Here is a 15,979-nt window from a genome sequence, read left to right on the forward strand (position 1 = left end):
CGGACGCTCTGAGCAGGCAGAGCACGATCTCTCATGAGTGGGAGCTGGTTCAGGAGATTCTCCTGGAGATCATCACCCTTTGGGGGACCCCTCAAGTAGATCTCTTCGCCTCCAGTGTCAAACGGAAGTGCGAAAGGTTTTGCTCGCAGGAATTTCCTCCAAAAGGAGCCTCAGGAGACGCGTTTGTGGTGGAGTGGTCATTCCCACTGCTGTACGCGTTTCCTCCAGTCCCCGTCATCCCGCAAGTACTGCAGAGGTTACGGAGGTTCGGTTCCCGGATGATCCTCATTGCTCCGGCGTGGGCCCGGAGGACGTGGTACCCGGACCTTCTCGACTTGTCCATCTGCCCTCCACGTCGTCTTCCCTACCAAGACGATCTGCTCTCACGGGAGGGAGGGTCAGGTTCTCCATCCAGAGGTCAGATCCCTCAACCTTCACGCTTGGCTTCTGAAAGTTTTGAGGTATAAGGATTGGGATTTCCCTGAAGACGTGATGGAGGTGTTGCTCTCGGCCAGGCGGCCGGCAACAAAGTCTCTGTACCGTTGCCGTTGGAGAAAGTTCTGCAACTGGTGCAGGGTTAAGAATGTGGATCCTTTTGAGTGTGACATTCCCATGGTTCTGTCTTTTTTGCTTTCCTTGGCCCACAGGGGCTTGCAAATGGGGACCATTAAAGGTTACCTGGCGGCGCTGTCCATCTTTAAGCGCTCGTCTGAAGAATGTTCCTATTTTAAGATTCCTTTCATTTCTCAGTTTTTGAAAGGATTCACTAATGTGTTCCCTCCGTCACCTTTTCTGGTGCCCGATTGGGATTTGAACCTTGTTCTTACATTTCTTATGGGTGCTCCGTTTGAGCCTTTACATTCTTGCCCTTTGAGGCCGTTCACTCTGAAAACTGTGTTTTTGGTTGCGGTTACTTCCGCTCGCAGAGTGAGTTACAGGCACTTTCAGTTAAGCCACCCTTCACTGTGTTTCATAAGGACAGGGTTGTCCTTCGAGTTCGTCCTTCTTTTCTTCCGAAGGTGGTTTCGGAATTTCATTTGAGCCAGAAGGTTGTTCTTCCGGCGTTCTATCCTCCTCCACATCCTGGTAAGGAAGAGGAGAGGCTCCATAGGCTTGATCCTAGGAGAGCGTTGAGCTTTTATATTTCGCGGATATCCCGGGTCAGAGTGGACGATCAACTTTTCATTGGTTACGCTGGAAAGCGTTTGGGACAAGCTGTGACGAAACCGACTTTGTCTCGTTGGATTATTTTAACTATCTCCGAGTGTTACCGCTTGGCGGGTAAGGACCCTCTGGCTGGCTTGCGGGCCCATTCTACCAGGGGAGTGGCTGCGTCTACTGCCCTGCAGAGGGGTGTTCCTATTCGTCACATCTGTGATGCAGCCACCTGGGCTTCAGTACATACTTTTGTACGTCACTACTCCCTTGATTCCATCAGAGGGCAGGATCTGGCCTTTGGCAAGGCAGTCCTATATTCCGCAATTTGATTGGGCATGCTAAATTTGTGTTCTAAATTCTTTTCCCACCTCCTTGCTTGGTACTGCTTTGGGAGTCTGTCATAGATATGGAATACGTCGGAGGACCCAATCCCCTCGAAGAACAGGTTACTTTCTTACCTGGTAACGTTCTTTCGATGGGATGGTCCGACAACGTATTCCATTTCGCTCCCTCCCTACCTTCCCCGCTGCAGAATTTCTTTTGCGATTGCAACTTGCGTTCCGCAAGGCCTTGTGTGTCTGACTGGCAGAAAACTGGTGGCACGTTCTGGGGGAAAAAATTATAACTGAGGCTATGGGCGTTGTGCGTCCTACTTATCACATCGGGTGACGTCGGCCATCGGAGGAGGTCCTCAGGGACGGCGCATCGACGTCATCGATGCAGGACGCAGACGCCAAAGATTTTCCAAAGCAGCACAGCTGTGGACATTACCTGTCATAGATATGAAATACGTCGTCGGACCATCCCATTGAAAGAACGTTACCAGGTAAGAAAGTAACTTGTTCATCTTGGCTGAAAAACGAATCCCCCTCATTCTACCCAACTTGAACTCTCTCACTTAGCCCACCATAGACGTAGAGCCCATCACCCTTGTAGACTTGTGCAACAAAACCATGACCTCAGCACTGGACTCCATTGCCCCTTTGAAACTCAGAAAAAGCCAAAAATAAGACCACCCTCAACAAAATCACTGCCCTCTTCAAAAAATAGATTATACGGGCTAAGCATGATTCCTACAACCTAAGAATCTCGCAAGCGAACTCTAGCACTAAAGAATTATTTACCATCCTTAAAGAGTTGGAAACCCCCATCTCAATCCCAGACACTTGTGTGGAAGACAAACAATGGCGCACCAGCATCCAAAACGCCTTATCTAACAAAATAGTAGGCCTGCAGGCCAAAATCAACAACAAAAAAGAAACCCTCCTCAAGGACCGCACAGCGGCCTCACAGTACCTACCCCCCTCACACAAAAACCCACCTCAAATCCCCCTTTCGCTTCAGCTTCTCACAAGGATCCACCCTAGAAGTGGAAAGTTATTCTTACCCTTAAACCTTCTAACTGCCAGGGTGACCCCTGCCCCGCACAAATCATCAAAGATGCTGCCAGAGAACTCTCTCCCTTCATCGCTAAACTCATCAATTCCTCCTTCTCCACAGGCACCATTCTCCCACTACTCAAAAAGCAATCGCTAGACCCTACGATACCCACCAACTATAGGCCCATCACGACTGTCCCCTTCCTGCTTAAAATTCTAGACAAGGTAGCTCACCTTCAAATACAGCAACACCTAGAAAAGAATCACCTCCTGGGAATCCGATAGTCTGGTTTCAGACCACAACATGGGACCAAGACAGCGCTGATCGATCTCAAAGCCCAAATCGACACACTCTGAGACACTGGGACAACTGCGTTACTCCTCGACCGATTAAGCAGCGTTCGATCTGGTAGACCACAAAATACTCTGCAACCACCTAGACTCGGCAGCCCACTTCTCGCAAGAGGCAATTGGTTGGATTCAATCCTTCTTCAGTAACATAACCATGCGCGTCTTCTCAACATCGGCATCTGCTGATCCTATTCCCATCACCTGCGGGGTACCCCAAGGATTGTGTGTCGCTCCCACACTATACGTGTTCACTAAGCCCCTCTTTGACTATCTTGATGGTCTTGGTATCACCTGCACCAACTATGCTGATGATACCCAGATCCTCATACAGCTGACAGGACATTACGACAAGGATTTGACCTTGGTGAACAAGTTGTAACTCATCATCCAGGCATGGATGGCTTCTCATGGTCTATGCCTGAATGACAAGACGGAGCTCATAATCATTGGTACCACTTTCAACCTTAACAAACTCAGCCCGGACTACTTGAGATATATCATAGACGGCAATTCTATCACTGTAGCCAAAGAAGTTAAAACGTTAGGCTTCTGCATAGATGCCACCCTCTCATTCAACAAACAGGTCAGTTCTATGGCCTCTGCCACAGCCTATACATGTAAATTAATCAGAGCCGCTAAACCTTTCCTCTCCACCGGTAGTTGCACCACCCTGCTAGAGCCCTTATCCTCTCAAAACTGGACTATTGTAATGCCCTCTATTTCAGAGCCAACAAAAACATTGCTAACAAAATCCAGATCCTGCAAAACAATGCCCTCAGAGCAGCACTGAGCCTGTCCAAAAAAGAACACATATCACACACTAGAAGAGCTAACAATTGGCTCAACACAACTGACAAAATCCTATTGAAAGTAGCCTCATTGACTCATAAATGCTTGAACAACGCAGCCCCCCATTATCTTGTACATAGAATCAATAGACACTTCCCCAAGAGGCCCACAAGAACTGCTAACTCTAACCGCCTCACAGTGCCAAGATTCAAACGTTACAAAACAGGCGGCAACATCTTCCAGGTGAAAGCCGCCCAACATTGGAACTCCCTCCCTCCTTCCTTAAGGGCAGATCAAACCTATCCACATTTCAGACGCAACTATATTCATTGGATAAAGGAAAAGGATTGCTAAACCTTACTCGGCACACATATCTGCCCACCATTCTATATGACCTCTTCCCGCATACTGCTGCTGCTCTGGCCTATACCGATGCCTGTACTTTGACCCTCTATATATTTGTACAGTACTGGATCCAAGCCTTGAATATTCTTATCTGTTGCGCCCTGATACCCTAGGGTCTGGTGCGCATTACAAATAAATAAACAAACAAACCAACCAGCAAAAGACCTCACCTTTTATGCAGGTTTCTCCCATTCATTCACAGCCTAACTGTCACTCACAGAGTAGGGTGGCTGTCTTCCAAGGATAGCCAGCTGGCCAATCACCTTTGGGTGCATTCCTACCAAGGGGGTTAAGCACAGAGTTTCGGGATCCTACCTCACTTCCTGCCCTGCCAGACATGCTGGAGCCAGAGGCGGGCTTCACCAGTGAATCCCGCCAAAGACAAAACGAACAAAGGGACCAAACCTGGTTTGGCTTGCAGGGTAAATCTCAAGAAGTACCTTTCTAACATGAAATGTTGAAAGAGGAAGACCGGGCCATTTTGACAAAATTGGCACCCATGGGTGCTTTACTGCAGCTGCAATTGCAGCCCGTGGTAGAAATACACAATGGTAGGAAAAAGTAAAGGGTAACAAACATTTTACATGAGAAACTAGACAAAAGGGATACTAAGTAACCCCTCCAGCACCCTACTGTAAGATAGTGTGTGCTGGGTCTCGAAAGTTACAATGTAAGTAAAGTCAATTTCACTTTACTGTTCTTGGAAACAGTAGTTGATCCAAGAGAAGGTATTTCAACCTTGGAGAAATCTGAGAGACTTCCCTGTGCCACTGCACTGAATGTGCTGTGTGACACAATGTAAATCGATGATGCCTATGGAGTTTGTAAGACTCCAAAACCAAAAGAAACAGTGTTCAGATTAAAGAAAAATACATGAGAGAGTGGGGAAAAAGGTCTCACTCCACAGCTGAGTGCCTGTCTGCCCTTGCCAATGCTATGGAGCTCCCTCTCCCTCTCGACTCTACTGGTGCTCTCTCCACAAGGGTCCCCTCAGTGCCTTATACTCTCTGGGGGCCTTCCACCTCAGTTTGCCAGCAGGGGAGCCTCTGTCACAGATGAGGTGAATTCACCTCACAGACCGGCCTGCTCCCCCTGCTGGCGGATCATACCATGTCGGCTGGAAACACTCTTCACGCAGTGAGCGCGAGGCTAGGTGAAAGGCGAGAAAGAGAAATGGAGAAAAAGGAATGCCTGCCAAACGGGACACCATGCCCATTACCCACAGACACCCACAAGAAATGCGGGTTTACATACAGATTCAAGAACACCTTGAAATGAGAAACCTCCTAGGCTTATGCCAATCAGGATTCCAGACTCGGCACGGAAAAGGCGCTCCTCAACTTAAAAATCCAGATGGAAGTTATCATTGACAGTGGAACCTTGCTATCCTACTCCTCCTCGACCTATCCGCGTCCTTCGACTTAGTTAACCATGAAATCCTGTGCCAACACTTATCTAGCGCAGCCCACTTCTCCCCGAAAGCCATGGCGTGGATTGAATCATTCCTCTCGGAACGAACAATGAGTCTTCTCTAGCATAGCCGATGCCGCTCCTGCTGCAGCTCTCTGCGACGTGCCCCAAGCATCTTGCGTGTCACCCACACTATATAACATCTTCACTAAGCCCCCTGTTCGACAGCCTAGATTATCTTGGCGTTTCCTACACCAACTATGCAGATGATACACAGATCCTACTGCGCGTCACAGGCAATTGCTAAAAGGATTCCACCACCCTCAACAATATCTACCAAATCATCCAATCCTGGATGGCACCACATGAACTATGCCTCATTGACGACAAAACCAATCTACTACTGGTAGGGACCCAAAAAACGTGACCCGAAATACAAAACATTCCTAATAGACGATAATCCGATCACTGTCCTGAAAGAGGTAAAAAGCCTGGGAGTTTACCTCGATTCCTCACTATCGCTCTCTAGACAAGTCAACGCAACAGTCTCATCTGCAGCATACACTGCTAAGCTCATTAGTCTATGTAGACCCTATGTCGCACCAAACCGCTGCATGACACTTACCAGAGCCGTCATCCTTTCCAAACTCGACTACTGTAATGTCCTCTTCAATGGCTCCTTGGCTAGCAACATCAAAAAGCTCCAAGTCACACAAAACAATGCTCTGCGAGCAGGTCTAAATATACCAAAGAGAAAGCACATCTCGGAAACGAGACGCAAAGCACGATGGCTACCGGTACAGGATCGGATTGGGTACAAAACCATGTCTATTACTCACAATGCCTAACTAACACTGCCCCGAAATACCTATCCAACATACTCTCATCTTCCCAAACTAACAAACATGCTCGTGCCTCCACCTCTCATCTCCTCACCATGCCTGAATTCAAGAGAAGGAAGGCTGGGGGCCGCAGCTTCCGAGTCGTGGCAGCCAAACAATGAAATGCCCTTTCTTTTAGCCATCAGAACCGATCCTTCCCACATATCCTTCCACAAAAAACTCAAAATGTGGCTCATAACCCAAAACCCGTAGAAATGTCCTACATGTACTCCCACATCCAGTACTCCTGAGCCCTCTACATACTGTATTTATGAGCCCACTGCACATATTGTAAATTCTGTAAATACGGATAATTATATTCCATGTCCTCCTTTAATTACGGCCTGTACCATGTATGCAAAGTTTGTGTTTTTTCTCTTGTGTTGTCCAGCACCCAGATATCTACAGGTTTGGCGCGCTATACAAATGCTAAATAAATAAAATAAACATCTAACCGAGCGAATAGACTCACCGAGGGACAGTGTCTTGTCTTTGGGACCCTTTAGCATCTGAGAAGTTTCATTTGATTGTTTCCTGGCTAAAATCATGGCTGTAACCCATTTGTGGATAAAGCTCAATATACCAGTCAGGAAATATCAAAAGGTACAGGGCCCCTTGACAGTCTAAGGCTTTTGCCCTCGCAATCTAATCACAAAATGGGATTCTGTGCTGTCCCCCACCCCTGATCTAAGAGGTGGAGTGCATGCCTCCTCCCAATCCTCAGTAACTGATATGCTGTTAGCGGTACTCTGTTCTCATAAGCACATCTGTCCACTCATCCCTGTACGATGTCAAGTAATGGAAACATCTGCCAAAGAACCAGCTGGCTTGGTATTAAAATGTTGATTGTCTTTATGGCAAACATAACAGTGATTTTGAGAAAAGTAAAATAAACTTCATTGACTGTTTCAGGTGTCAAGCGTTGTTTGAAATTTGATTTGTTTTAGTATTGGTAACCTCTTTTTCTACAACTGCCGATATTAGTATTTTGCTCTGACATTGTTAATTAAATATAAATGGTTTGGTGGAACATTTTGTTTGCATTTTTGTTCTTGTCTGTGCTTATAGTCCAACCTGAAGATCTAAGTTGCACCAAGCTGAAAAACATAGTATTGCACCGGTTAGTCTAGTCCTCGAACTTCCCTGGGCCATCTCGGAGGCTGACTTTTAAGATTCTTGAGCAAGAGCATAAGGGTTCATTTTGCTCTAGCGCATCCTTAAGACAGGAAAACACTGACTCTGTTGTATTCTTTCAGTGATGAACCAGTTGCAGATATTGAAGGCCACACCATGAGAGTGGCAAGAGTATCGTGGCATCCTTCCGGAAGATTCCTGGGAACCACTTGGTATGGATTTTTCATATAATTTTGATTTTCAACTTTTTGCTGCAATGTATGTAACCCTGGTGTCGTAGAATGTTCTTTAATGTTTTTGTTTGAGTAAGTTACATTGAGGTTTGAGTATTACAGTGAGTGGGGTGCAGTGTGCTTGTATCTTGCTGTTCCTTAGCTATGCTACTTGTTAGACTAGAATATATTTTGTGTGAAATTCTTCATCCGAGTCCCCCAGCACTTTTTTTGCTGGACACTTTTTGTTTGATCTGACTCTGCTGAGTGAATGGGACCCCTTTTCCACACACAGAATTGTACTCCTTTTCTCCAACTTTTAAGACATCTGTAATGTGTTATTGCAGCACACAGCACGTTCTGTGCAGTGTTGCTGAGAAGCTCCTTGGGCTTCTCTTTTTACTTTTCTGTGATAACATCTTATCAGGGCAAGGGGGGATACTTTTCATCCTACCTGACCCCTATTTTGTAGAATCAGCACACCCCACCTTATATGGAGTGCTGAGGGGGACACACTTTATCCACTTATCCTGTAACTTTCTGAGTGGCTGGTGGCAGTGGATAGTTTCTATATAACTTTTATGAACTTGTGTTGCAGGCTGCCTTCGCAGCTGCGACAGGAGACCCCATTCCCTTAAAATGGAGGCTGTACATTTTTCTCGCCAGCTGTCGATGACTTGTCCTTTGTTGAGCCTTCTTCTACCTAGCTGGGAGGGCATGTTCTCAATTAGTCTTTTGTCTTTGGCTGTTGGGACCATTTTTCTGAAGTCCAACTAAGGGCTTAGTAAAACCATACAACTGACATGGTACAAGACTCCACTCTTAGTATAAGGCTGTACCACCCGAGTATATGGTAACGTAGACAGAAGAGCCAGGTTTATTTTAGGAGGGAGAGAGGGCTGTAGAATCAGTACAAATGAAATTGTAATACTAATGGTCCAAAGAAACACAAAAACACTAAGTATTGTAAAAAATAAATGGTTTCTTTAAATACCAGTAGGCCCAGATAAATCTTGGGGGGGAAATAAGTACTATCACATTATATATAACCACAATTAGAAAAACACAACACTATGCTTAAAGGTATTTATTTATTAGCATTTTTATAGCGCACAGCAGCCTTGAGGCATCGTGGCGCTGTTACAGTACAGGTCTGTTACAAGTAACAGACAGAGAAACAAGTCTGGTTATATTGGAGCAAAAGAGCTGTTACAGGCATGAGTGGGTTGCAGGTACAGTTTACAGCTGATTATGCATACGTAGTTACAGTTGTCAGAGTATAGGGAAAACAGTTTGAAATCAGGTAGATCAATTGAACAGGGTTGTTTTGAGGCTTTTGCAGAAAGAGGTGAGGGAAGTTTCAGCTTGCAGTGTGTTGGGCAGGGCATTCCAAAGTTTAGGAGCTAAATAGGGGAAGTCGAATCTGCGTGATTTTTCCGTCGCGGAAAAGTCCGTCAACGAAAAAGTTTGCATGAGAAATGTACGAACCACAAAACGTTCGCACATTTCCCATGCGAACACTCATTCAAAACCTCTACATACCCACACCCCCATCCACAACATACCCACAAAACTCTCCCGCCCACACCACCAACATAAACCCTACTTAACTTTTTTACACGCTGAGTCCCTGCAGCGCCAGTTACCTTTCACTTCTGTGATCGGGAACCGGCGCCGCAGGGTCCTTTTTTTTTTTTTTTTTTAAAAAAAATTGTTTTATTTTTTTTTCGGGAGTTGCAGGGGTGTCTCCCGCAACACCCAGCTAACTATACCACACAATATAGTGAGCAGGGTTTTGCATGGGACATCCTCAGTCTTTTTTTTTTTTTTTTACTTACCAACAATGCTACCACCAAAGGTTTGAACTTTTGCTGTTCGAACCTTTGGTGGTAGCATTTTTCGGACTTTTTGTATGGTCGGACCTTTTTTTCGGGCCGATCGTACAATTCCGGGATGCCTATACCTCCTGCTTTTGTCCTTTTGATAGGGGGTATGCGTAGTTGGTTAGTGTGATGTGTCCTTCTGGGGCGTGTGGAAGTGTCTCGGATGATGGTTTCAGAGAGGTATGAGGGGGTGGAAAGGTTGATGCATTTGTGGGTTAAGGTGAGCGTTTTGAATGTTATTCTTTCCTTAACTGGTAGCCAGTGTGCATCTCTCATATCTTGGGAGATGTGGTCTCTCTTAGGGATGTTGAGGGCCGCTCTGAGCGTGTTGTTTTGTACCGTCTGAAACCGGTTTAGGTTTTTTGCTGTGGTGTCTGCTAAAACCGAGATCATTATCATAGGCCCAAAACAAACAAACACTTAGTAAATTGAACCCCAAGTATGACAACTTCACCATTGAAAACACCACCATCCCAGTCTCCCCGTCCGTCAAAACTCTATGCGTATACCTAGACGCCAACCTAGCCATGGACAAACAATTACAGTAGTCAAGCTTGGCACCGATGGTGGCTCTAGCTATGGTGACACCGTTTTGGTTAGTGAGGAATGGTTTTACAGCGTTTATAAGTTTAGTGGTGTGTGCGGAGGCAGAGGCAATGGCACTGAATTGTTTGTCCATGGCTAGGTTGGCGTCTAGGTATACGCATAGAGTTTTGACGGACGGGGAGACTGGGATGGTGGTGTTTTCAATGGTGAAGTTGTCATACTTGGGGTTCAATTTACTAAGTGTTTGTTTGTTTTGGGCCTATGATAATGATCTCGGTTTTGTCTCCATTGAGACATAAGCCGTTGGTGGCCATCGAAGCCTGGATCATAGAGTAAATTTGGAGATGGGCTGCTGAGTCCTGGTCGTAAGAACCTGAGAGAGGGAGGAGGACTTGAGTGTCGTCCGCATAGTTGGTATAAGCTAGTCCTGGATTTGATTGTGGGCGTCTTTGTCAAGGATTTTGAGGAGAAAAGGGACAGTCGTAATGGGACGGTAGTTGTTGGGGGATGAACGGTCGAAGGATGGTTTCTTGAGAAGGGGGTGGACCCAGGTTTCTTTAAGGCTGGTTGGAACAATGCCTGAGGAGAATTATGCATTAATGAAGGCTGTAATAAGTGGGGCGAGGGAGTCAGTGCTGTTTTAATGATGTTGGGAGGGCAGATGTCTCCTTTACATGTGGAAGGTTTAATGTGTTGCATAAGCGGAGTGACTTCCGTAACCAAGACGTCTCTGAATGTGAAGAGGTGAGGTGAGAGGGTTTGGGGGGTTCTGATTAGGGAGAGGAGAGGAGAGGTGTCTGAGGGGTCTGTTTTGGATAGATGAGTGCGCTGCTTAACTATTTTGTCCTGGAGCAGATATATTTTACTTAGGAGTGCATCTTGTATATTGTTGAACCATGCTTGGTCTTTGATTATCTCATCAGGGGTGGCAGGAGAGGTGGTGAGATCTTTGAAGATGGAGAATAGTTCCCTGGACTTGGAGTTTGCTTTAGAGATATCGGCGTTGATGTTGTCTGAGTTGGCAGTGAATATTGCTTTTTTGTATTTAGTTGAGGATTTTTTGAAGTTATCTCTCGTGGCATCACAGGGGTTGGATTGCCATTTGGAGAGAGCAGTTTGTTTGTTGTCACGGAGAGCTTGTAGGTCCTCGGTAAACCAGGAGTTATGGTTCATAGATTCATTTTCTCTTTTTTGGCTTCTATGGGGGCAATGGCGTTGATGGCATGCCTGAGGGTGTGAGAGTAGATATCTGCATAGACCATAGGGTCATTGGAGAATGGAGGTTGAAGTTCCTTAATGTCTAAGAGAGGGCGTAGGTTGCTTGCTATGAGCTTTTTAGAGCTTCTGTCCATGCCTGGGGGAGCATATGAGAGTGTCTTGGTAGTGGGTTTGGTAAGGATGGAGAATTGGATGCAGTTGTGATCTGTCCATGGGTAGGCAGTGTTGGAGGTTATGGTAGAGGAGCAGTTGTGGTCTGCCACCCAGTCAAGGGTGCGGCCTTTAGATTGAGTGGGGTTGGAGACTTTGTGTGACAAGCCTAGGTCTTTAAGGACTTTGGCAAGGGCTGTGGCAGCTTTGTCCTTTGGGTCGGTGAGACCTAGGGTGAGGTCGCTGAGTAGGAGGGTTTTAGTGGAGTTTTTCAGTTTGTTACCTAAGGCGTGGAGGAGAGGTGCCCTTGGAAGTCAGCGGGAGTTCCAGGTGGTCTGTATATGACGTGTATGTTAAGGGTGTCATTGGCTGATGTATGGAGTTTGACGGAGGGGATGTCTGTATTGCCTTCACAGGGGAGATTGCATTGTCCGATTGGGAGTTTGTTTCTGTGTATGAGGCCAACACCCCCTCCTATGAATTGTTTCCTATCCTGACGAAGGATGGAGTAGCCTTAGAGGAGGGTAAGCACGGTGGCTGCGGCAGATGACTCGTTTAGCCAGGTTTCAGTGATGGCCAGTAGGTCAAGATTAGAGGTGGAGATCAGATCTTTGTTTCGAGTCGGGAGGGATCGGGCATTAATGAGAGCACATTTAAGTGCGTTAAGGGTTTTGGTCTTGTTGGGGGAGGTGTGAGTGTGTGTGTGAGTGTGTGTGAGTGGTTGTGTTATTGTGGTTGGTAAGCGCACGGTTGGGGGACTGTGCAGGTAGTAAAGTTTGGCGCTGGCGTGAGGTCAGTGATGTGGTAACAGAGTAGCAGGATGTGAGTATAGTGGGAGAGGAGTAGGTGGCTTTGGTGCGATGGCCTAACGAGAGGTTTCTGTTGAGAGCAGGTTTAGGGAGACTGGGATGGGACAAGGGGCATGTGCGTCAAGAGAGTAGCTAGTGTGATGGCTAGTGTAGTGAATTGTAGGGCAGAAGGGGGAGAGGTGGATTGTGACCTGTGGGCCTGTAGGGTGCTGTGTGTGGAACTGCTGGATGTATGGGGTTGTGTCAGTGAGCAATTGAGGGGAAGGGGGCTACAGTAGGTGGGTACAGTGGTTGCGTTAGGGGTGGTGGCCTGGATGGAAGCACTTGTCAGAAATGTGGCTGGAGGTGCTTTGGCCGCGATTCAGCTAGGGGTCAAGCTGCTAAGGTGGCTAGATATATGACTCAGATTATTAGGCAAAAGCATATAACCTAATTTGGAACACCTAACAGGAGTTCTAGGGGAGTCAAAACCAATGGTTAATTTTAGATTACTTTCAGTAATACCAGTGTAGTAGACACTATCAGTTGTACTGTGATGCTGAGCAGTAAATCACATAGTCATATCAACTGGACAATATACTTTTCTGATCTAGTGAAACACAGATACTAGGCACAGAAAGATACTAGGAACAGTATAAACCTATAACTCAGATTCAGGATAACAGTTATTCTAGGGGAGTTGGAACCTAGGGTATAATATTCAATTACAATTATAGTTGCTTTTCCGTTCACAGACTAAGGGAAGCAATAACTCTAACTTATTTTAGGATAACAGTTCTACTTAAGGTAAGTAAAACCTATACACGTTTTACAGGAGCTATAAGCAACTTAAAGGCAGTTATAAACCTAAGACTCTTTTTGTGGCTGTCTACAACTGACCAGGGAAAGCAAAACCCAATGTTACACTTTATGAATGATTTGGTCGAGGTGAACGCGCACTACCTGCTGTTTCTCTTAGAACTGATTTGATCTAATGTTTGGTATAATTCAATAGTGTGCAAACCCACTGGTAGGGTGCCTTTGTGAAATGGCACTCAAAGTGTATGCAAATAAAGAATCCTTGGCCGTGAAGCCAGCGGTGTGGGCTGCACTCCAAAATACCACAGCTGTGGTATAATTCTCTTTGTATAGTTTCTCAAAGAAATAATATAAATTCTTGCTCAATAAACTGTTTGTCTTACCTGATTTTTCAAAGTATGCTTGTTTAATTTCACATAAGGACTCCACAGTTAAGAATAACTGTGTAGGCAGATGTGCCAGATGAGCTACAATTGGCCTATGCATTTCGGATTCATATAATTATTATTTATTATTAGTATAATATCCTTCCTCAGGGCCAGCTCATGCCGGTGAATACTTTTCGTAACCAATTACCAGGTTTTATTGTACCCCACCGTTTGTGTATACACCAACAATTACACATTAGTATGCGTTAAATTTCACATAATATTCATGACACAAAGCAACATATTCATAGAAACCATCCATCACATATTCACAGGTAATCCGTATATTGCAAAATTCCATTAATTAATGGTCAGAAAAATATGTATGGAGCCAGTTCATAATTATCACCGCTTCGTCATCCTACATTGTCAAAACCCAATAGTAGCAGTCTGTATGATGTGTATAAAACCAATTCATTAGTGTTATACATACTTTCAAAAACAGTCATTTTCCATTTAAAGTATATTAAACGTGTACATACGTGTTTTCATGTTGCCGCGTACAGTGTCGGGAGTGTGGGGTAAAGAAAAAAGGGTAACTTAAATTAGCATGGTTACTTATTTCTAAAGGACTTCATGTTGCAATGTTCTACACAAATGCTAAGATAATGCTCTACATTGGTACCAACCTGTATCACTGCCAGTGAGTGATCTGAAGCAGATTAACGAGAATATAGAAAGGGGCTGTAAATCCTACCTGCCGTTTTTTTAACCTTTGCTAAATAATAGTGTACAAATGAATATGGGATGCCTCTTACCCATATGCTTGAAAAGGGGGGTTATGAAAGCAAATTTGTTTATCAGCGCAAAACGTGCACTGCAAAAAGGTTATAGAAGATCTAGATCAGAGCACTGGTGTCATTCTGTATTAGTGCACTTATATAGAGCAGCGTTGTATGCTTACCTTGTAACAACTGAAGACTATCTCTGGAGGCGCCACAGGTGCGCGCAGTGTGTTGCTGTGTTAGAAGTATTGTGGAGGTTACCATGGGAACGCTAAAGAGCCTGTGTAAGCGGCGGCCATCTTAAGCTAGTTTAAACAATGTCAGTACACTGTGATTGTAAGACCTCTATGCAACCTCTTGTACTGCTCACATTCCCTCTTGAGATAAGCCTGGCTGCTCAGCTCGCTACCACAAATTGTGTAGTACAGACTTATACCAAAGGTTGGTTTTTGCTTACAGCCGTAGTCCTAATTGTATGTGGGTACTGCATGCAATTCTGCCTAACAAGGCGTGTCTAACACTATCCCTAACGTGACGTGTAGTGTACCCAGAAATCCTCACGTGTCAAGGTCCGTCAAATACCTCCCCCCCCTGCCCCCCCCCCCCCCCCAGCTAGCTGGTTGCCTTATGCAGAGCTCTCACCTAAATTGCAAATTTGTTAAAATCCTGACCTTTGGTCGTTTATAGCACATTCGTCCGCTCTTCGTTTACTGAACTGAAGACAGAACAGACTTCGACGGCTTCGACGTTCCGGTCAAAACATTTATCGCGTGGCCGTGCCTTCTTGCCGACCTATACAGTGAGGAGAGTGGGGTCTAGAGGATTGCTTTCTTTTTAAGAATGTCTTTCCTTCTCCCCTCTCTTGCCCCTTTGGTATTGTTGTCGCTTTTGTTTACCTGTGGTATGGACAGGACTCCCTTTCAATTTTGCCCTTCCTATAAGGGAAAATTTCCCTGGAAAGACGAGCACCCTTGGTGCAATAAGTGTCTCCCCCTCCATCACATTGAGGCGTCCCGTCAGCACTGTAAGCTCATACGTCCTAAGACCATAAAGGAGCGTTGTGTAAAATGGTGGGGGGCCTATGCGATGTCGCAGGCCGAGGGTAGCTCCACAGCTGCCGAAAGTGATGAGGCACATGGCAATGACCATGGCTCCGACACGGACGCCATTGACCTTACAACGGAGAAGACTCTCTCTAAGACGTCCATTCCCGGCCCTGATGGGCACGACGCAAGTCCCGGCGATGACGATGCACCCACTTCACATGGGCAGGGATTTAAGTGGGCCGGGGCCCTGCCGGGGCCCACTAATCTCCCCTGGCAGCCCCGGCCACTCCACGAAAAGGCATTTTTTTCTACAGCCTGAAGCTCTCGCTCTTGTGCGAGAGCTTCAGGCTTCAGAAAAAAATGCCTTTCAGCCATAATGGTGGCGCCTTACCTACGAAGCATCCCTTTAATCAAGTGATGCACGTGGGCCGGCGCCACCATTATGGAGAAAACGTGAGGCCGCTGGAAGCAGAGGCCTTGCTTTCTAACTGCTGAAGCTCCCGCGGATTCGCGGGAGTTTCAGTCTTAAGGAACAGAGCCTCTGCTTCCAGTGGCCTCACCCTTTCAGCCTTAATGGTGACGCTGCCCCTCCCCAGCTGGCGAGGAGCACCACCACCATTAAGGCTGAATAGGGAGGCGCTGTCCCCTGCCAGGCAA

At 46.0% G+C, this 15,979-nt stretch overlaps 1 protein-coding gene across 2 annotated transcripts in view; it reads left to right on the forward strand.

Moving 5' to 3' along the window:
* Positions 1–15,979, forward strand: part of PRPF4 (pre-mRNA splicing tri-snRNP complex factor PRPF4) — a 508,092-nt gene that overhangs the window by 370,871 nt on the left and 121,242 nt on the right. For both annotated transcript variants that reach the window (XM_069609818.1, XM_069609817.1), the window contains exon 12: positions 7,630–7,719. In XM_069609818.1, coding sequence (XP_069465919.1) covers positions 7,630–7,719 — 90 coding nt within the window. The remainder of the gene's footprint in view (positions 1–7,629; positions 7,720–15,979) is intronic.

This window comes from Ambystoma mexicanum, chromosome 8, assembly GCF_040938575.1.
Source record: "Ambystoma mexicanum isolate Mex_15411 chromosome 8, UKY_AmexF1_1, whole genome shotgun sequence".
NCBI lineage: Eukaryota > Metazoa > Chordata > Amphibia > Caudata > Ambystomatidae > Ambystoma > Ambystoma mexicanum.